The following is a 22254-nucleotide window of genomic DNA, read 5'->3' as shown; positions in this document are numbered from 1 at the left end:
AAGAGGGTTAGAGCACCACTGTCTACTCTGTCTCCCCCAGGGGAGCCCAGACTAACAAGGGAGAGTGAACCAGCTCTCCTCCCTTGCTGGGGGCCACCTACTGAGCCTAGACTGAAATCCAGCAAGGAAGGGGTTAGTGGCAAGAGACAGGTCATGCCTTAGAGATGGGTAGGAAAGGAGTGGGCTAGAGGTAAAGACATCTGAGGTCCAAAGGGTCAGAGCTTCTTTCTCTATCATTGTTGTCCTCTCTCTGCCCCTCAGTCTATCCCTTCATCCCCCCCCCCATCAGCCAGGCATGTTCTCTTTGCCTGGGCCCATGCAAGGGGGCAGAGCTTCTTCTATTATGCTTTAACTGCTTCAGGGTAGAGAATTTGGAGATGACCAATTTAGAACAATTTCAGGGCAGACTGACTCTCTTGACCTCAGAGCAGAAGCATGGGGACATTGATAGAGGGTGAGGGTCTACAGATCAGAGAGGATTCCAGGCAGAGAGGATCCTGATTTGACCTGGATAAGATGGTGCTGGTGAAGTTGGCCCAATGGCTGAGAAAAGGTTTTTTTTCAAGACAAAACCCTCACCCTTCTTTTTTTGTTGCAGCAAATGGTCAGAGACACTATCATACAAATGCCAACTTCAACTTGGAAGGAAAGGATTACAGCAAAACACAGAGAGGAAACTAGTATCTACTGTTTATCTTACTAACACAGGGAACAATCAGCTGGAGGAATTGCACCTAGAAAGGGAGGTACTCTAGCAGGTGCAAAGGAGGATGGTGTGAGTATGATGTCATAATGAGACAGGATGGACCAAATTCTGTGCCTCCTCACTCCCATGGAGCTGAGCCATTAGTCAATGGGAGTTGTAAGCCAGTAGCTGAGGTAAGAATTTGATGGATGTTTTGGAGCACATCAACTGTGTTCAGAGATGGCAGATCAGGTTGTATTGTCTCAAAAAAGTAGGAAACGATTTGTTTTTAGAAAGCACAAAGGCATGTTTATATAAAAAAAGGGGGAAAGGTCCATGTCTTTCTTTTGAACTTGGACATACTCTACTTTTCCCTCTTCCTTCAAGGGAAAAAGAGAGGAATTAGGAAAAAGTAAAGGTTGTATGAATATGTTCCCCCACCTTGGTTGTATTCTGAAAAATAAAATATTGTCTTTTTCATTTTCAGAGCCAGAAACAGTGAGTGTTTCTGCCCATTTTACCCAAACTTCCTCCTTTTAGTCCTCTCAGATCTTAATAAAATAGACTATAAAGATTTGAGTTTTTAAAGGGATAGAACCAACCAATCAATAAACAAGCATTTATTAAGTGCCTGCTTTGTACCAAGCACTATGCTAGGTGCTGGGGATACAAAAAAAGGAGTGGACATAACTTGTTCCCCTGGCATGTGTTTGTAATAAAACATGTTTAATAAACCTACTGAGTGGGTTTGTATTCTCTGTATTTCTCATAGCATCATTAATATATTAACTCTAACTTCACATATCTGGACAAACATTCTCTATGCCAAATGCTGGCTAGATCCAAAGAGAAGCACTGCAGACATCCACTAAGATTAGCTCTGCCTTGTGAGGCAAAGGGGTGGGAGACATGATCCTGCCCCATGTTCTTTCTTTCACCTTTTGTCTGCATAGCTCTTTCCATCTACAGCCATGCCTCCAAACTGAGGCCTGAAGTCACCTTTGCAAAGGCTGCTTGGAATATTTCCATTCAAACATCCAGTTGATTATTTCCTTCCTGGTGGCCCAGTCCATTGCTCTCCTCAACTTTTCTAGGCTTTCAAACTCAGTCACTCAGTGCCTGCTACTTGTGGAATTCCAAGCCAGCTCCCCATCTTTCCTAACTTCCCTTAATGGAGCTGGTGCCCTGGGCACAGGCATCATGAAAATACCAGCTTGTTGCTGTTTTTTTGTCCTCTGCTCATAATGTTTCAACCCAAGTCCGAGAGAGAGAGAGAGAGAGAGAGAGAGAGAGAGCGCAGAGAGGAAGAGACAGAGAGAGAGAGAGAGAGAACAGAGAGGAAGAGTGAGTGAGAGAGCAGAGAGGAAGAGACAGAGAGAGAGAACAGAGAGAGCACAAAGAGGAAGAGACAGAGAGAGAACAGAGAGGAAGAGTGAGAGAGCAGAGAGGAAGAGACAGAGAGAGAGAACAGAGAGAGAGAGAACAGAGAGGAAGAGAGAGCACAAAGAGGAAGAGACAGAGAGAGAACAGAGAGGAAGAGTGAGTGAGTGAAGAGAGAGAGAGAGAGAGAGAGAGAGAGAGAGAGAGAGAGAGAGATTGATTGATTGATTGATTGATTGATTGATTGATTGAGAGAGCAGCTTTGGTTTCCTCTTCTCCATCACAGAAAGCAAGTGAAACACTATTCTGAGGAGCAGCAGTGATCTCCACAATAGTCCTCCATTGTGTAAAGTGGAGGCTCTCTAGTGGTTCTGGGCCCTATTAAGTACAGGTCCATGAAAATCCCATTCTTCTGTAAAGTTATATTGTCAAAAGGAGATAATGGCTCAATTTTTTGTTCCAGCATCAATAAGACTGAGTTACCCCTGAAGGCTCAGGTAAGCATTTTGCCTTCTTGCGAGGCTGACTAAACCTTAAGGCATTTGAACAACCTCCTTGCTTAGAGTCAGCCTTCGGCTTCTGATTGCTGTCCATATTCCAATATCTCCAGGTCCTTATTTGTAAAAACCAGCACTTGATGTGTTTTGGAGATCAGGGAAAATTTTTTTTTTTGTTTCATGTTGAGTTTTTTTTTCTTTTTTTCTTTTTTCTCTTTTGGTCTGTTTGTTCTTTTAAGGATCTTCCTGTTTGATCATAAGATCCATTGTAGTAAGGAGATGAGAATTTTTTTTTTAAGGGGAAGGAGATCCTTTACTCTTCTCACACGGGCGTGGTCCGCCGATTAATCATGCTGACATGAAATCCTTCCTTCAGCTCCTTCTGCAGGAAGTTGTGAACCTGGAGGAAGCCAGCCTCTTGCTCTGGATTGTAGCTTGCCGCCGTGGTCACTTTCAGGGGTTCCCTGGATAGGGTGTACATGGAGATCTCCCCCATGGGGATGGAACTTGAGATCTTCATGCTGACAGGGGAGACATCCCTGGAAGGAGAAGCCTCCGTGGATTGGGAACTAGACCTGGATCTCCTCCTTCTATATCTGTAACTTGGCATTCTGGCATAAGGGGAAGAGGAAGAAGTCTTAAGGAACTCCCGTTTGGTCTTAAATCTTAACTCTTTATTTTTCTCAATGTAAATGTTTACAGCCAGGACGCCTATTGTCTCAGCTACAATAAAAGACAGAGCGCCAAAGTAAAAAGACCAACCATAGTTGTAATGGTTTTTTTTGTCTTCATCCCTCTTGTCGCTTGGGTCGCCTGCATTGCTGGAGATATAAACGATGATTCCGATGATGTTGCTCAGACCTGAAAGGCAAAGAAGAGAGGAAGAAGAATGCGAAGGCTTGGAGCCCAGACAGCTGGATCATGAAGATGGCTTGGGAAGTGATGAGCAGGGGATCATTTGGAGGAGGCAAGCAGGGGTTCTAAACCATTCAGAGGAGGCCTGGATTTCAATATCCTTTCCCACATAGACATAGCTTGCCTTTTGGCGGTTTTCCACCCCCCCTTTCCTTCTCCTTCTTACCTCCTTTTTCAGTGTGTCATATTTGTTTGCTAAACCACTGAAAGTTCTAGACACCTGTATTATTGGCGCTCCTCTGCTATTAAGGCCATGTGTGAACTTGGAGAGGAGGGAAGAGAGACAAGTCTCTTTTCCTCATTGGACCTCAGTTTCCTTACCTATAAAATGAGTCCTCCATGACTTGCAAAGGTCTTCCTAGATTAAATGTTCTCTCATATATTTCAGCTTTCCAAGGACATTTCCTTAGCAGCCTCCTGATTGGTGTCCATCTCTCTAGCTAAGCCATTCTGTAGTCTGGCTCCACCTGAGCTACATTTCCCTTCCTAGACTAAATCCCTCCATCCTAACTGGACAGGTGTGTTTTTGTTTTTGTTTTTTTTGTGAGGCAATTGGGGTTAAATGACTTGCCCAGGGTCACACAGCTAGTAAGTGTTAAGTGTCTGAGGCCGGATTTGAACTCAGGTCCTTCTGAATCCAGGGCCAGTGCTCTATCCACTGCAAAGGGCATCATCATACTTCTTGGCCATATGCATGAGGAAGTCTGGTTTGGTCCTGTATCTCACACTAGTATATCTAGAATCTGTCATTTTACCTTGGATAAAAATGGAAGGATGGGATATACACCTTAGACCTTGCCATGTCTTTGAACTCTGGGACCTTCAAGATCCTAAGTTTGGAAATTCTATTCTCTAATGATAATATCCTATCTTTCCATACCTCCCATTTGTTCACTCACCCTCAGTCTGTCCTTTGCTCCTATCCTAACTATTCATCCCTTGACCCTCCCCTTCTCTTAATCTATTTTCCCCCACTCCATTTTTTATTGCCTCCAAATGCAGCTATGCTTCTATGGTCTATTATTTTAATGATTCTTTAGCTACTGCTTTAGAATCTCTTACTCATGACCTCCTGCCATTCTCTTGACCTGTTAATACTTGAGCCTCACTTTAATTTGATGCCTCTATATCTACTCCTGGGTTGCTCATTAGAGCTGGGAGAAGTCACAAGCTCTAAATTCTTATAGCATTTTTAGGTGGATCATCACTACTATTTGGCAATCCTTCTGCTTTACTTTTAGATACTCAAGCTGTCTATACCTGATGTCTTTACTTCCTCATCACCCACTCTCTCCTGAATGCCTTTAAATCTAGCTTTTATCCCTATCACTTTATGTACACTGCTCTCTTAGAGGTTGCCTCATCACTAAATATAGTGGCTGTTTTCCCTATCCTCATCCCTTTTTTTTTGTTTTTTGTTTTTATTTTTTTGTTTTTGTGAGGCAATTGGGGTTAACACTTACAGCTAGTAAGTGTTAAGTGTCTGAGGCCGGATTTGAACTCAGGTCCTCCTGACTCCAAGGCCGGTGCTCTATCCACTGCTCCACCTAGCTGCCCCTATCCTCATCCCTTTTGATCTCCATCCAACAATTGGCACTGTTGAAACCCTCTCTGATAATCTCACCTCTGTTTCCTAAAGGGGCCCTAACTACACACTTCCAAGATCTCCTTCTGCCTTTCTAATTGATCTGTCTTTCAAGTGTTTCCATCTCTGGCTCCTCAACATTTTTTTTGTTCCTTACCGTGGGTGGTCTCACCTTAAGGTGTTGTCCTCAGTCCTCTTTTCTCTATATATTCATGGTCCTTTCCCAATCTCATTCTTCATCATCATCATGACTTTAACTGTTCTTATCCCTTCTCCCCTACCTGATTAAGGCCCAACTCCTTCACAATACTTTCTGTATCTTTCTGGTAAATAATGACCTTTCCTCCTTCAGATTTACATAGTACTTTGCTTTTAACCCCTCTTATATACTTATTATGTATTATTTTGAATTAAAAATATTTATATATCTCTGTGATATCCCTTATTAGACTGTTAGCTCCATAAAGCTAGCATCCATATCTTATTTAAACTTTATATGACCCCAGCATCCCCAACAGTTATTTTGCCCCAATAATATATGTATCTGTATGTGTATCTGTATGCATATGTATATGTATGTATATATATGTGTATGTGTGTGTGTGTGTGTGTATATATATATATATATATATATACACACACACACACACACATACATATATTATAGGAGCAGAATCTTCCAGATGAGGCAACTGAGACTCAGATGGTCTTGTTTCATTTCCTTAAGAACATCAGAAGTGGGATTTGAACCCATGTGTTCCTGGCCCTGAGTCTAGCTCTCTATCACCATAAATAATTACTGCCCTCTTCATCAACCCTGACCACATTTCTATTCCTGATTATACTCCCCAATACTAATCGTTTTGTTGATACCAACCATACATTCCTCTACACAAACTAAAGACTTTTTCTTTCTGCAAAAGATTATATAGCTCCAAGCCTGGTCATTTTACTCAGTGGTGACTACATTCCTCAATCCTGACCATACTCCATGTATTACTTTGGGCTATAGGGAGAGGAGGAAGGACAGAGGGAAAAGAGCAGATGAAGGGAAGAAGGCTGAGGAAGAATGATGCTCCTGAGAAGCTACCACTCATTTATGAGAAAGGGGAAAAAATTAAAGTTCTCAAAAGGACACAATTGAACATTGCTATTTCTTCCCTGCTTTACCACCCCACCCCAGCCCTAGCTCCAATCCACCACCCAAGACCCACTCACATGCAATACTGAAATTATTTGATAGAAGAAATCTCTGAGTATAGAGTGGTTTAGGGGAAGGGACATGGATCTGGAAGTCAGGAGACTGGCGCAGTCACTATCCAACCTTGGGATCCTGGTAAATCATTTCAGCTTTCTGGGCCTTATTCCCCAATGAACAAGGAGTCATTTATTCATCCATTGAGTATTTCTGAGCACTTAATACTTTCTTTATGTATTGACTAGAAGAGTTATGAAGTTCAGTGAGATAGGATAGAATCATAGAGTGTATTTGTTAATTCAACATTTAAGTGTCAACTGTGTCCCAGGCACTCTATTAGGTTCTGCAGATACAAAGTTAACAATGACACAGTCTCTAGCCTAAATAAGGGCGCTTACATTGTATTGGGGGGAGATACATATAGAATAAGTAACTACGAAAGTATGCCAAGTGGTTTCCAGCAGTGAGGGAGAGAGGCAAAGGGAGGGAGTGGATAGATAAGACCTGTACCTAGACAGAAGTGAGGAATTCTAAGAGGAAATGGTAAAGAAGGGCCATGGAGATGAGAAATGCAATACTGTATACTGGGAAAGGCAAGTAGTTCAGTGTGTGAAGGAGAGTAATAAACTCAGAAAGATATGCTGGGGACCTGGATGTTAAAATGCAGAATGTTAGAATATTAGTGCTGGAAGGGGTCTTAGAACTATGGAAGTCCAGCTCCTTTTTTTAACTGATAAGGAAACTGAGTCCTAAGAACAGAAAGGGATCTCCCCCAATGTCATAGATCTGGTAAGCTGCAACTAACATCTGTAATAGATGAGAACATGTTCTAGTGTTTTTGTTATAATTTTTTCTTGTTAGGTTTTTGTTTTTGTTTTTAGTGAGGCAATTGGGGTTAAGTGACTTGCCCAGGGTCACACAGCTAGTAAGCGTTCAGTGTCTGAGGCCAGATTTGAACTCAGGTACTCCTGAATCCAGGGCCGGTGCTTTATCCACTGTGCCACCTAGACGCCCCTCTTGTTAGGTTTTTATGGCAATCTGTGCTGGGGTGGGTTAGGGTAGGGTTGGGTGGGGAACACTATGGAAGTATTCAATACAGAAAGGTGTTGGTCTAATTTTAGCCAAGTGAACTGAGAAGCCACTAAGGGTGCAGAGTTGGCTCTGCCTGTCCCTGTACTTTCCCATCTTTCTCTCAGTGGGGAAAAGAAATAGATGGAGGGAATATATTTACCTGCAGCAACGAATAGGATTCCCGCACTAAGGATGATGTTGTTCTTGCTGCTGTAAATCCTCCCCGCACCAATGCAGAGACCTCCCAGCAAAAGAAAGACAGTGCTGAGGATAGGGAACACACTGGAAGCCCTGACAATACCTGCAAGAAAGGATGGGAAGGATGTCAGGAAGCAGAAGAAGAAAGAAGAAACAATGAATTATCTGCTTTTCTTCCAGGCCTGGAGTAAAGATGAGATTATCCATAGAGATGCATTGGCTGTTCTTTGAGTCAGAATTTCTCATCAGGGCCTAAGTTTCTACACATGCAAAATGGGGAAGGGAGAGGGTCATCATACCTACCTTTGGTATTGGGGGATAAAATGAGATAATATGTATTTAAAATGTGTTGGTAATAAACAGTATAAGAATGCCTATTCTGCATTGGAAAAGATTTGTGACTTTATTAATATTGTTTGTTGGCAGAAAAACTAAGGGGAAGACAGAAGATGGTTGCTTTTCCATTCTATTCAATAAGGTTCTAATTTTTTTTTTCCTGAACTCCACTCTAATCATCTATCCAGGACCTGTAGGAATGTACTAGGTAAATATGCAAGCAAAGTATGTTATTTATTAGTGACAGTTAATGTCTTTTTCAAAGAAGGAAGGAGTTATCTGTGACTCCATTTTTTTGTTTTTGGGTTTTTTTTGGTGAGGCAATTGGGGTTAAGTGACTTGCCCAGGGTCACACAGCTAGTAAATGGCAAGTGTCTGAAGCAGGATTTGAACTCAGGTCCTCCTGAATCCAGGGCTGGTGCTTTATCCACTGTACCACCTAGCTGCCCCGATTCCAATTTTTTGAAGTTGAAAACATTAAATATCATAGCTCACCCATTCTCCTCCCAGTGAACTAAAAGTGGAAACAAAGGAAAGCAGCTTGGTTTGGAAAAGAACTAGCCTCATCTGTAAGTCAGGGCACATGGATTAATATTCCTCTCATCATACCACCCAATCTTCTAAAAGGAGAACATGACAACTAATAGGAGGAAAAATCTGAGCTATACATATATGGCTGGCCAGAAGGCATGGGGCTCTCAGAGAGTGAGTCTCTCAGAGAGTTAAGCTCTGTGGTGAAGGTAAAATACCTGTTCAATAGTCCCACAGTAGTTCATTTTTTAAGTTATTGTTGTTCAACCTTCATTTCAAAGAGGACCAATGAAATTATGGGGTGATGTCTTGACTTGCATGTGAATTGGATTTAAGTGAGGCAGAGTTGCACAAAGTGGTCAATTTCAGAGTCATCAAAGTTCAGTGGCAAGACAAAAGCTGGACAACTGGACATAGCATCTTTGCTGTCTGGCCAAGCTCTAAGAAACTCTACAGTTGAACTGTCTTTATGGTCTTTGGAATAAATTGTTCTTATCTGCTCACTCTGCCAAGTCCACACATGCTTGGGTTAAACAGCTCCCTAACTCACCAACTGCTGGTCACCCTCATCTTGGCTTAACCCATCTGCTGAGATAATTTACTGTGGTACAGCTTCCCACTGTGTACTATAGCTTCTTGGAACCACAGGTAAGAATTGGGTGACAGACACGAAAGGTGGATGAGAAGCCTTGAAGAAGAAGGCTCAGTAAGCCCTCACACCAGAGGTGCAATTCCTCCCTGAATACCCTAATATTTTAAGCATCAACTTCCTAGAAGAACATAATATAGATCATGGGATGCTATTTCATCTTTTAAGTATTTGTCTATATGTGCTATGAGTCTTTTGTGTTTTCAGCAATTCTTTCATGGTGAAGGAAATAAGTAGCTATCCTAGAACCAATCTACTTTGTGTATCTAGTACCTTTTTAGAAGAGATCCAGTTCATCCAGTTTTGCGGGAGATGTGAGCCAAGCCTAAGCTTTAAAAGATTTTCCCTGGCTTTTTTGGCTAAAGATTTAATAAGCCAAAGAGTGAAAGAAGAGCCAATCGGGTGGCAGCTAGGTGGTGCAGTGGATAGAGCACCGGCCCTGGAGTCAGGAGTACCTGAGTTCAAATCTGGCCTCAGACACTTAACACTTACTAGCTGTGTGACCCTGGGCAAGTCACTTAACCCCAATTGCCTCACTAAAAAAAAAAAAAAAGAAAAAAAAAAAGAAAAAGAAAGAAGAGCCAATCTCATAGTTTTGGGGTCAGGATCCTTTAGGATACAAACTATGTTTTATGAGCCCAAAGATGGGCTTCTCCAATTAGGGGGAAAAGATGTCTCCTTTCCCTTAGCTCCCTAGGCTGTAGGACTTACACTTATGACAAAGCTTTTCAATTTTATGCAGTTGAAATTATTAATTTTATTTTCTATGATGACCCCTATGCATTTAGTTAAGAATTCTCTCCCTAGACATGGTTGTAAAAGTTATCTCTTTCCCTTCTCTAATATGTTTATGATAAGTTTATATTTTTATTTTAATATATTATTATTATTTAATCATTATATATTATATGTATCATATAATCACTATATATTATATGTATAATATACAACCACTATATATTATATGTATATATAATATTCAAGTCATGTTTCCATTTGGAGTTTATTGTGGTATATGGTATGAAATATTGGTCTAAACCTAATATCTACTGGACTTCTTTTCAGTTTCTCAATAGTTTTTGTCAAAAATTAAGTCCTTATCCTCATAGTTGGTGCCCTTATATTTATCAAATACTAGAGATTATTATGTTCAATTGCTTCTGGGTTTTGTGCACCTAATTTGTTTTAATCATCAGCTTTTCCATTTTTTAAACCAGTACCAAATAGTTTTGATAATTACTTTTTTGTTTTTTGTTGTTTTTTGTAGGGCAATGAGGGTGAAGTGACTTGCTCAGGATCACACAGCTAGTTAAGTGTCAAGTGTCTGAGGCTGGATTTGAACTCAGGTCCTCCTGAATCCAAGGCCAGTGCTTTATCCACTGTGCCACCTAGCTGCCCCGATAATTACTTTTTTTATAGTATAGTTTAAGCTGATACAGAAAGGACCCCTTCATGCCTGCTTTAAAAAATATTTCCCTTGAGATTCTTGATCTTTTGTTCCTTCAGATTATTTTTTTAGTTCTATAAATTTACCCCTTGGTAATTTGATTCATATGGCACTACATCTGTAAACTAATTTAGGTGGTATAACTTTTATTACATTGGCATGGCCTAACCATGAATAATTAATGTGTCCAGTCAGAGGCAGGGGACCCAGGGACAGATGTAATTCAGCAGTGTGAGTTTCAGGGATGAAGTGATCTTCCAACATGAGGAAGTTTCTGGGGCCAGTGAAATGTATGGAGTGTCTTGTTCGAGGAATAGAGCTAGGTGGTACAGTGGATAGAGCACAGGGTCTAGAGTCAAGAAGGCCTGAGTTCAAATACGGCCTCAAATTAGCTTCATCACCCTGGGCAAGTCACTTAACCAAATGGCAAACCACTCCAGTATCTTTACCAAGAAAACCCCAAATGGGTTCATAAAGAGTCAGAAACAACTGAAAAATGACTGAACAATCAATGAGCCAGGCATTGTGCTAAATATTTGGGTTTATTGTTTGGTCATGATTTTCAGGGAATCTAATGATTTTCAAATGACCACTCATCCTATTTTCTAGGTGAGTTGTTTTTTCATAGCATTTCTTGTTTTCTCTTTGAATTACTAAATTCTCTCTCTCCCATTTTTAAGGGTTGTCACAATTTTATTTCTTTTCTAATCTTTATTATTTTTAAAAATTCCATTCTTTAGCTCCTTTGGAAATCTTTTAGCCAAGCTACTCCCCCCCCCCCCACCGGGGTTCTATTTGTAAGTATTTTAGAATTAATTTTTTCTCCTATCTTGGAAATCTTTTACTCATAGTAATTCTTCATTCTTCTGAAACTTTCTTTTGTTTACTTATGTCTTCAGCCTTAGTTCTTAGATTTGGACTATACGAGGACCAGGCGCTCACATTTTTGGATAGGGTGGTTAAGTCTAGGCCTCATTTTCCACTGCACCCCTAGGGTGGGATGCCACGGTACCTGGGGCTAGGTCCTGCAGTAAGCTAGATGCCACTGTCCTGTGGTCATTTCAGATGGGATGACTGCATCCTGGATACTTTCCTTACCGTATGATTCCTGTCCAGTAAGCCATCAGAAGTCAGGATCCGATTCCTTTAGCAGTCCTGTTTTAGGACTGAGAGCTGAACACAGAGCTGTGGCCTGCCTCTGCTCCTTGCTACAGTCCTCTTTCTCTCTCCTCTTTCCTTTTCTCTCCCTCTCTTTTCCCCCCTCTCCCTCTCCCTCCTTCTCCTCCCTCCTCATTCCCATTTCCCACTGCGAGCTTTCAGTAAAAATAAAACAGATATTTTGGGTTTACAATGATCAATAGTTATATCGCATTTAATGGCTTACAAGAGGAAGTGTGCATTTAAAATAAAGACTAAAGTTTCCTTAGCCCCAGAGGAAGCAGGGAGTATAAAGTCAATCGATAACCCACAATTACTATTTCTCTTGGAGAATCCCCTGACCCCTGATCACACTGGCTTCAGCCCCATTTTCTAGAGGCCTTGATTACCCAGTTTTGGTCTCCTGACTCAGTAATCTTACAGGAAGGTGTGGGGCTTTGGGTTTTACCTCTTGGTGAAACCTGGGCCAGCTAGGTGGCACAGTGGGTAGAGCACTGGCCCTGAAGTTGGGAGGACCTGAGTTCAGATCTCACCCTAGACACTTATTAGCTGTGTGACCCCTGGGCAAATCACTTAACCCCAATTACCTTAAAAGATCTGGGACCATCGCTAGTCATTCTAATCTATATCCACTCCTCTGGACCCAGATGGCTCTGGAGGAGAGAGTGAGGTTGGTGGCCTTGCCTCACTTAAATCCAATTCACTGCCAGGCATGACATCATCCTTATGTTGAGAAGAAAGGACAAACAACAACAACTGGTCCCTTTTGTGTTGTGCATCTGCAGTTTTTGTGTCATGTCTTCTGCTTCAGCCCTCAACTGGAGGCAGGACCTCTCTGATGTTTGTTTTCGATTCCGTTAAATCTTTATTTCATATTGTACTCCTCTTAATTTTCCTGAAGGGAACCTGGATGAAACTTTTGCTGGGAGATCTACTATTGGCTTTCTTTCAAATGCTTAGAGATTTCTTCTTTGGTTGCCTCTGGGGAGGTGTCACACTTCTGCTAGCAAGGAAAGAGGAGAAAACTACCCCTAGGGCACCAGGCAGATGCCAGGCTGGGGGGAGGGAGCAGTAGTTCTAGGGGTAGGAGCTGTAGTTTGGAACTGTAGAAAAAGGGAGGAGGAGGAAGCAGAGGGTAAGTGGGAGCCTAAGGATGAAGCCCAGAGCTCTGCTGCTTCTGAGATGTGCCAGAGCTCATCTCTCCATCTCCAGAGGAAGAAATAACCAAGCTGACACCCATAGACTCTTAGAAAAAAAGTGGGTGAGAAAAATGTATGGGGGGGGCAATTTTTGAAGGTTCGTTTAAGGCAACAGGGCTGGTTTGAATCCTTATTGCTTTTGAAAGGCAGAGTTTAGGGAAACCAACCAACCAAAGAGAAGCCAGCAGGACTAATGCCTTGCTTCAGAGTCAGGGGAGGGATGGACCAACGTACCCTTTTCTGGATAGAAAATGATTTTAGCTGCTTCTCTGTGTCAGATTGGAAAGGTGACTGAGAACAAATTCTAAATATTACTCCTTCTACGGTGGAAGGAGCCCTGGACTTGAAGCAGAGGGGCTCAGGGTTTGAATTGCAAATCTGCCATTTCCTTCCTTATGTGACGGTGGCCAGATCATCTCAGTCCTTTGGACTGTGGCTCCTTCATCTGTAAAATGAAGAGGGTGGGCTAGAAGGTTTCCAATGTCCCTTCTAGATTAAAATCTATGTTCCTGGGGCAGCTAGGTGGTGCAGTGGGTAGAGCACCGGCCCTGGAGTCAGGAGGACCGAGTTCAAATCCAGCCTCAGACACTTGACACTTACTAGCTGTGTGACCCTGGGCAAGTCACTTAACCCCAATTGCCTCACCAAAAAAAAAAAATGCTCCTATCCTAACAACCAGGCAGCAAGAAGGTATTTGTTGTTGTTCAGTCATTTTTCAATCGTGTCCAACTCTTCATGACCCCATTTGGGGTTTTCATGGCAAAGATACTGGAGTGGTTTGCCATTTCCTTTTCTAAATAATTTTACAGATGAAGAAACTGAGGTAGACAGGATTAAGTGAGTTGCCCAGGGTCACATAGGTAGGAAGTATCTGAGGGCAGATTTGAATTCAGGAAGATGAGTCTTCGTGACTCCTAGCCTGGTACTCTCCCCTGTGCCACCTAGCTGCCCAAGGCATGCCCTATTGCTAATCATCCTCCCACTCCGCACCTCTTCAAGCCTGGGGTGCTGTCTAAATGCATGCCTAGAGAATTGATTTCACCTTCCTTCCTTTAGGCAAGAGCTTCCCCAGCATCACACCACCCTTCTGGGCCATGGCTTTCTTTTGAATGCCGCAGGAAGCCTGTGAAAGGAGCAAACTGCCTGACCAAAAGTGGCTGTTCATTTCCAACTTGCAGACTGCTTCTGGCGTGATTTCCTTTGATTAAATAAAGAAAAGGAAGGCTTCTAGAAATATCCTGGGTTTGGATACTTCGGGTACTTTTCACTAGGCTTGTGATAGTCGAATTTGTCCCCCTACTTGGCACTGTCTCATCTCTAAAGCAGGGGAATTCTTTTTCTCTCTCCTTCTCTTCCTCCCCCTCTCTCTTCTCCACTCCCTCCCTTCCTCCATCTTTCTTTCTCTTCCTTCCCACTCTTCCTCCCCCCTCTCTTCCTCTTCCTTCCTTCACCTTCTTACTCTCATCTTTCCTTCGCTCTTTCCTTCTCTCCTTTCCCCTCTCTCCTCCTTTCCCCCTCCAACTTCCACTCCCCTGGTCTGTCTCTCTCTTCATCTTTTCCTCTCCCCTTTTTACTCTCCTGCTCCCTTGTCCTCCCCTCCCCCCTCGAAGTATTTATATATCTGAGTGTTTAGTAACAATACAACAGACATTTTGGGTTTATGTTGATCAACAGTTATATAACATTTAATGATTTAGAAGAGAGAGTATGAGTCTAGGATAAAGACTGAAGCTTCCTTAGCCTCAGAGGAAAGCAGGTAGTTTAGTTAATTGATAACCCACTATACATTCAGCTGCCCCAGAGAGAAGAGAGGAAAAGAAATGGGGGAAAAAAATCAACCATCTCTCTCCTTAGTCCTCAGTCTATCAGGACCAAGGGTAGATTTTGCCCAAATCATGGTTTTGCTCAGGAATCACTTTCCTTATCACTTACACTGGCTTGACCCCTACCATTATTTCCCCATGTCTCTGTCATGTATTTTGTAAATTTTTACTGTACTCAGTACTATACTAAGCTCTTGGGAAACCAGAGGGCCCTATATGGAAATTATCTTAGTGTTAAGGGCCTTTGAACTCAAATCTCAAAGCATTTGTCAAATAAGGCTATATTTTTATTTTCTCTCACTTTGCAAAGGGAGCTGGATTATTATTATTTTTTTTTTTTAGTGAGGCAATTGGGGTTAAGTGACTTACCAAGGGTCACACAGCTAGTAAGTGTTAAGTGTCTGAGGCCAGATTTGAACTCAGGTCCTCCTGACTCCAGGGCCGGTGCTCTATCCACTGCGACATCTAGCTGCCCCCTGGATTATTATTATTATTAACTGACATTTATATAGTGTTTTCAGGATTGCCAAACATTATATATATTATATATATATATATGTGTGCGTGTGTGTGTGTGTATGTGTGTATATATACACATGCATACATATGTATATACACACACACACACACACATATATATCTCACCTTATTTGCTCCTTCCAACAACCTGGTGAAGTGAGTGCTACAATTATTATTATATCCATTTTACATATGAAGAAACTGAGAATGAGAGAAGTGATGTCACCAGCCCAGAGTCACATAGCTAGGATGTGTCTGAGGCCCACCTCAAATCCAGGTCTCACTGACCACCAATTGAACACTCTATCTGTCTGCTATGAATGGTCTTCATTTTTTCTCTAGGCTCCACTCCTGACTCTCTAGACTTTCTTTATTAAGTGTTTCATGCCCTCATGCAGTTACATTCCTCACCCTTGATCCTTTCCAGCTACCTTCTATATGTTACTTTCCTCCATTTGCATGTAAGCCCCTTGAAGGCAGGGATTATCTTTCTTTTTGTCTGTATTTGTATTGCCAGGTTTAGCAGTGCTTCACTCATTTTTCAGTTTTGTTTTTGGTTGTGTCCAACTCTTCATAACTCCATTTGGGGTTTTCTTGGCAATGATACTAGTGTGGTTTACTATTTCCTTCTCCAGCTTATTTTACAGATGAGGAAACTGAGGCAAACAGAGTTACACAGCTAGTAAGAGTCTGAAGCCAGATTCGAATTCAGGAAGCTGAGTCTTTCAGACTCCAGACCCCGCAACTCTGTACACTGCACCAACTAGCTGCCTGCTTGGCATATAGTAAGTGCTTAATAAATACTTGTTGAACTGATCGACTTGTGCCATGCTGCTGCTATAATAACTTTTCAAAAAAGCATTTTTCATCTGCTTCATCTTTTGAGTGTCACAGACATCCTGTGAAGTAGATACTCAAGGTATTATTATTCTTATTTTACACATGAGTAAATAGAGGCTAAGGGAGAGTAAGAGATTTTTCCATGGTCATATAGCTATGAACTGTCAGAAGCAGGAATCAAATGTAGGTCCTTCTAAATATTCTTCTCTCTATATGGTATGGTGTTATAGAACCATTAACCTAGGGATAAAAGAATCTTCCTGAAGACTGATTTGCTTGCTTGGATGGTAACATCTGATCTCAAAGGAGCACAAAGTCAGTTCATTACTTGGGGGATTTTTTTCTGTCATTTGGAATATTAGGAGAGGCAATGGAGTGTGTGGAGTAGTTAAACAAGCTATTGACATGGCATCAAGAGACCTTGGTTCAAAAGCTGTCCATGATACTTTATTAGCAAAGTGACATTGGGTAAGTTGCTTCATTTCTCTAAGTTTGCGCCCTCATCCAAATGTAACACAACCTAAGTCACACTCACAGGTTGTGTTGGAAGGGAAAACTACCCCAGATTCAAGTTATTCAGTGGGTATGTTCAAGTAGCTCCCACTGCTGTATTTAAACATTGATTCATCCATTTATCACAATTAACAAAGGCATTTACTGAAACAGCATATAAGAATAATTGCAACAAAATATTACCACCAGGGGGCAGCTAGGTGGTGCAGTGGATAGAGCACCGGCCCTGGAGTCAGGAGTACCTGAGTTAAAATCTGGCCTCAGACACTTAACACTTACTAGCTGTGTGACCCTGGGCAAGTCACTTAACCCCAATTGCCTCACTAAAAAAAAAAATTATGTATATATATATATATATTACCACCAGAAACTTGGGGTATATTCTTGCACAAATACATGGCATCAGTGGAAAAAGTAGTAAACACACACATAATAGTATACTGGTAGAAAGGCACCCCTTAAGGGAACACAGGTGGCCAAAGCCACCCACACTGTAGGTCCCTGTGACTTTTCTTGTGGTTTCCTCATGTAATGTCTCTGCTGGTCTCCTTGGGCTTGTACCTCTCTAGAACTCATCTGGATTCTCTGAGACCTTTTTATGAGCTGCTGTGTTCTAAGAGCCATTGTAGATGGAGCAAGGAAAGAAATCTCCCTTCCCTCTTCCTCTCCCCCAAAAGATACAAGGGAAAAATGAGATTCCTTTTCAAAAGCTGATTTCTTCCTCCATAGGTAGCTCTCTTCTTTACTGCCAGGGAGAACTCTGTTCTCAGAGCTGGCTTGTGCATTTAAAACCACCAGAGCCAAGGCCGATTAACGCCAAGTTGACAGGAACTTCACACCTCCTAAAGGAGCAAATATGTGTGAACACTTCTTCACATTGCTTTTACACTGACCCATAAAAGAGTGAAAGGAATGAACCCTTTAAAATTTGCAAATATATCACTTAGGGTCTGAGACACCCAAGATTTTACTCCTTTTACAAGCTGTGAATGGAACCATTCAAAGTCTGAAAGGAGTACAATCCTAACACCTCATTTCTGCTGTTCTCTTCCCCTTTTACAATTGTGGGGGAAAAAGCTCAGTTATTCAGGAGGAGTCAGATCAATCTTCTCTACATAAAGACAGAGGACAATAATTTTTACACAGCCTATCTTCCTTACAGAGTGGCCTGCAGCAAGTGCTTTATAAACTTTTAAAGCACTGTATAAACATCAGCAATCATTATTGGCCTCACTCTAAAGTTTTGGCTGTGCAAACAGTAACACATCAAAATAACCACATCAAAACAATCCATTAAATTGGAAAGATTTGTACATTTTGAAGTACCACCAGACAGAGCTGAAGTCTGTGCACTCTCTGGAAGTTGGAAGAAAGCCCCTGGACCGAGATGGCATTGATGGCCAGGCTAGCTAATAAAGGGACGAAGCCAGCTTTGGGAAGGAATGCTTCCCTCTGAAAATTCCTCTTTATGAGGAACAGTCCCTCACATCTCACTTTGGAATTCTTATTCCAGCATGAGAGGCAGCTAGGTGGCACAGTGGATAGAGCACTGCCCCTGGAGTTGAGGACCTGAGCTCAAATATCAACCCAGACACATACTAGCTGTGTGACCCTGTGCAAGTCACTTAACCCCAATTGCCTTAAAACATCTGGGGCCATCTCCAGTTGTCCTAATATGTATATGTATATGTATATGTATAGGTATAGGTATATATGTTTCTGTGTGTGTGTGTATACACACACACACATGCACACCTCCATATCTCTCTATCTCTATATATCTTGCCACTAGACCCAGAAGGCTCTGGAGGAAAGAGTGAGGTTGGTGACCTTGCACAGCCCTCCCTCACTTAAATCCAATTCAGAGTAAGTCATGACATCACCTCCTGATGTCATGGTCCTCTTTGAGAACAAAGGACAACAACAACAATTCTAGCATGAGCAACTGGAGATACCTAGTTAATTTTTTCCCATTTGTACTATGAAATAAAATAAAAATTACAATAAAATCCATAAGTTTCTTGTTGGCTTCTTAAGTAGAAAATAAAGGGTGGATGGAAGGGATTTGGTCACTGTGTCATTTATATCTGGCTGGCAAAAATAGAGGCATGTCTCATCTAATGTTATTAATTATTTTTGTGAAAGCAGGGCATCAGGTGAAAGACCATAGTGTCCACAGGAACACTTCCTGTTATGCATGGGCAGTTGTCAGGGAAACGTTAAGAAAGGTATGCCTGATGTTAGGCAGGATTTTATTATAACATTTTAATGATTGTTTTGCAAAATGATGTTCCACTGCTTAGCACAGTGCCTGGTACCTAGTGGGTGCTTAATAATTGCTTGTTGACTGACTGAGGAACATAATGCTATGGGATGAGGGGTGGTTTCCTGGATTCACTGGATGTTAGGAATAAATCCTTGGAGAATGTACTAACATGCAATGACATTCAGAGTCTGGGCATGTATAGAGTACCACTTCAAGAATCCTTTATTCATGGACAGCCAGTTAAGTGAATTATAATTTTTCTTGAATGTGTGGAAACAAGGATATACAAGGAAATGAACTCCGAGTGACCTGGATTGGAGTCCTGGGAAACCTGCCAGGTATACACTCTCCTGCCCTAACTCCTTTAGTCACCACAAATATATCAGACCAATAAACCCTCCAGGCCTTGTTCCTATAACCCTGGATAGGCAGGACTGTCAGATGGAAACTGAGAGATCATTTGGCCCAATCCCTTCATTTTACAGTAGAAGAATCAAGAGATTGCTGTCAGATGAAGAGGTTGGCCCAGATAATCACTCATCCCTCAAATTTGATGACTCTAGGATTCTAAGATTGGTAATAAAAAGAGAGAAGCAGGGACAAAAAAAAAAGGCAGACTAACTCCAGTGGGTGTCGCCCTGAGTGGGAATTCTTGTCCTTCTGAACTAGAGATTGAAATATGTTATTCAGTTTACAAATCTCAGTTACATGGCAAACAAACTTTCCTATTTCTATATCTATGGGGTGAAAAAAAACAAACACTTCCCTCTTGGGGAATGAGCTCTTACTAGCCAACATCAGGCAGAGAAAGAGCTGAGGCACTAGGGCCCTGATCCCTCTCCCTTTCTCCCTCCTTGCCTCCAAGTCTCTTTGATTCTCCTCCTCCCCAAAGGGGCTACTTAAAGAGCCTACCTCCTTCCCAAATGAGTACTGACTGCTAAATTGCTATCACTATCACTTTAGTAAAGGGGGTGGGAATTAAACTCCTGCAAGCGCTCCCTCTTCCCCTCTTTCCACCTCCCCATCTCCATGATGCTGGGACTGTCTGGGAGCCAAGGGCTCAGAAATCTGCAGTCTTCTTCCTGAAGAATTTAGCTTTCAGAGCTGTATCTCTCCATTGCCTCGTAGGATAGGAAGCTTGATACAAAATGATGTAAAAGGGATATAACCTAAGCAAACAGATGATTCTCAAACCAGAGGCAAGGGAAGATTAAATTCAGTTTTATTGTTAAAAGAGAAACAAAGGAAGGGAGGGAGGAAGGAAGGAAGGAAGGAAGGAAGGAAGGAAGGAAGGAAGGAAGGAAGGAAGGAAGGAAGAAAAAGAAAGAAAGAAAGAAAGAAAGAAAGAAAGAAAGAAAGAAAGAAAGAAAGTAAGAAAGGAAGGATGGAAGGCAAAAAGAAATAAGGAAGGAAGTAAGGAAGAAAGGAAGAAAAGAAAAAAGAAATGAAAAGTTGGAGCTGTAATGGTGGGGCTTGCTTTAAAATCCAGAAGAAAGAAAATAGAGATGGGGGGGGTTCAATTCTAGAAATAAGAGGGAAGGGAGAGGAAACAAAGGGAGGCTTGATTGAGGTTGGGAAAAAATGTTGGAGACAGCAATGGGAAACTTGCTTTAGCATATTCACCCAGGGGAAGGGAAATAGATTGGCTGGAATATTGGCTAGTATTTCACCAAAGCCAACTCATGCGTTCAAGCTAGGTAGAATGCTCAGGGCCTCCAACTACTGGGGTAGTGGCTGCCCTTTCCTCCTGGTAGGTGGGTGTGAGTACTGGCTGGGGTGAAGCAGGGGATAGGGTAGGCCTGGAAGAAAGGTGACTGCAAGAATGGATATGGAATCCCTGGGAACCTGAGGGAAGCTATTTTGGGCCTGAGGACAGGAGGGACATGACTCATCTTTTCCCTGGTCTCTTGGACCCTCTATGGGTGTTTATTGGTGGGAATGAGAAGGGGAGGAAGGGAGGAGGGAGACTGAGCCAGAGGCTGGAAGGCTGACCTGATTGTTCACATTTCTGGGGCTGACAGAGATTGCTTGCCTGGTTGGAGCTGTCCTGTCCCAGGACTCCATGGGAGCGACACTAACATTCTATGTCGCTAGATGATTCATTGCAAAAATCCATTTTTTTTCCCTTTTTGGAAAAATTACCCTTAAGCAGGTGCAGAGTGAATTACTTTTGCTCAAAGAGGCCTGGTATTGATTCTCTATAAATGAGGCTGAATCTACTCTACCCTGAGGTATGCCGCTGAGAGAGACTCTGCATGTGTCTGGACATTTTGCTGTGAAGACAGCAAAATGACTTTTAGATGTTACTGTCCTTTCCTTAATTTCTAGATTCTTTCTCTACTGCTGTGTTCCTCCCCCCCCCCTTTTCCTCCCTCTTTAGTCTTCTAAAGTTCTATTTTAATGACAAAGGATAAGGTAGGGAGGGGAAATCAAGGGTTGTTCCTAGAGCTTGGATCAGAATCCATCATATGCCACAGAAAACCGAGGGGATTATGTAGCATCCCATGCAACCAGATAGTTAGGCAAAGACTTAGAGACACAGCTAGTTGGACAGAAGGAGCCAGCTTGCTCAGCTGATGCCTTATAAATATAATAAGCAAAAAAAAAAATATATATATATATATAATAAGCTTCTAAGAGCCTAGTACTACCAATACTAAAGGAAAGCAGACTAGACACCCTCTCCACCTTCCATAAACAAGACTAAGGTGGCATTGCCCATTTGTCATTCAATTGGACAATAAACATTTATAAAGTGCCTCTTATGTGTCAGTCATTATGCTAAGTGCTGGGGATATCAACTGCTCTCTCTAAAGTTACCAATGATCTCTTAGTTGCTAAATCCAATGGCCTTTCCTCAATCTTCATTCTCTTAGACTTCTCTGAAACCTTTTGATACTGTTGATCACTCCTCCTAGACACCCTTTTCTCTCTAGGTTTTGGGGACACTAATCTCTTCTAGTTCTCCTCTCTCTGATCACTCTTTCTCAGTCTTCTTTTCTGAATCCTCCTCTGCATCACACCTTCTGAATGTAGGTGTCCCACAGGGTGCTGCCTGGGCCACCTTCTCTTCTCTCTTTATACTACTTCACTTGGTGAAGGTCCCACAGATTTAATTACCATCTCTATGCTGACCATTTTCTATCACTTCTGCCCAGGACCTCTCTGCTGACCTCCCAATGTTGCATCATTAACTGCCCTTTAGATATCTTGAACTGGATGTCCAGTAGACATCTTTTTTTGGGGGGGAGGGTGAGGCAATTGGGGTTAAGTGACTTGCCCAGGGTCACACTGTTAGTAAGTGTCAAGTGTCTGAGGCTGGATTTGAACTCAGGTCCTCCTGAATCCAGGGCCGGTGCTTTATGCACTGTGCCACCTAGCTGCCCCTCCACTAGACATCTTAAACTCAACATGTCCAAAACTGAACTCATTATCTTGTCCCCT

At 42.1% G+C, this 22254-nt stretch overlaps 1 protein-coding gene across 1 annotated transcript in view; it reads right to left on the bottom strand.

Moving 5' to 3' along the window:
* Window positions 1-2224: 2224 nt before the first annotated feature.
* The window catches only part of CACNG4 (calcium voltage-gated channel auxiliary subunit gamma 4), a 121844-nt gene continuing 101814 nt past the window's right edge, over window positions 2225-22254 (bottom strand). Inside the window, exons 3-4 of the mRNA XM_044004600.1 lie at window positions 7492-7632; window positions 2225-3423 (exon numbers count right to left, since the gene is read on the bottom strand). Of these exons, the coding sequence (XP_043860535.1) occupies window positions 2885-3423; window positions 7492-7632 (680 nt within the window). The 3' untranslated portion in view covers window positions 2225-2884. The remainder of the gene's footprint in view (window positions 3424-7491; window positions 7633-22254) is intronic.

The sequence above is a fragment of the Dromiciops gliroides genome, chromosome 4 (genome assembly GCF_019393635.1).
Source record: "Dromiciops gliroides isolate mDroGli1 chromosome 4, mDroGli1.pri, whole genome shotgun sequence".
Lineage (NCBI taxonomy): Eukaryota > Metazoa > Chordata > Mammalia > Microbiotheria > Microbiotheriidae > Dromiciops > Dromiciops gliroides.
This window is presented reverse-complemented; position numbering and strand designations above follow the sequence as displayed.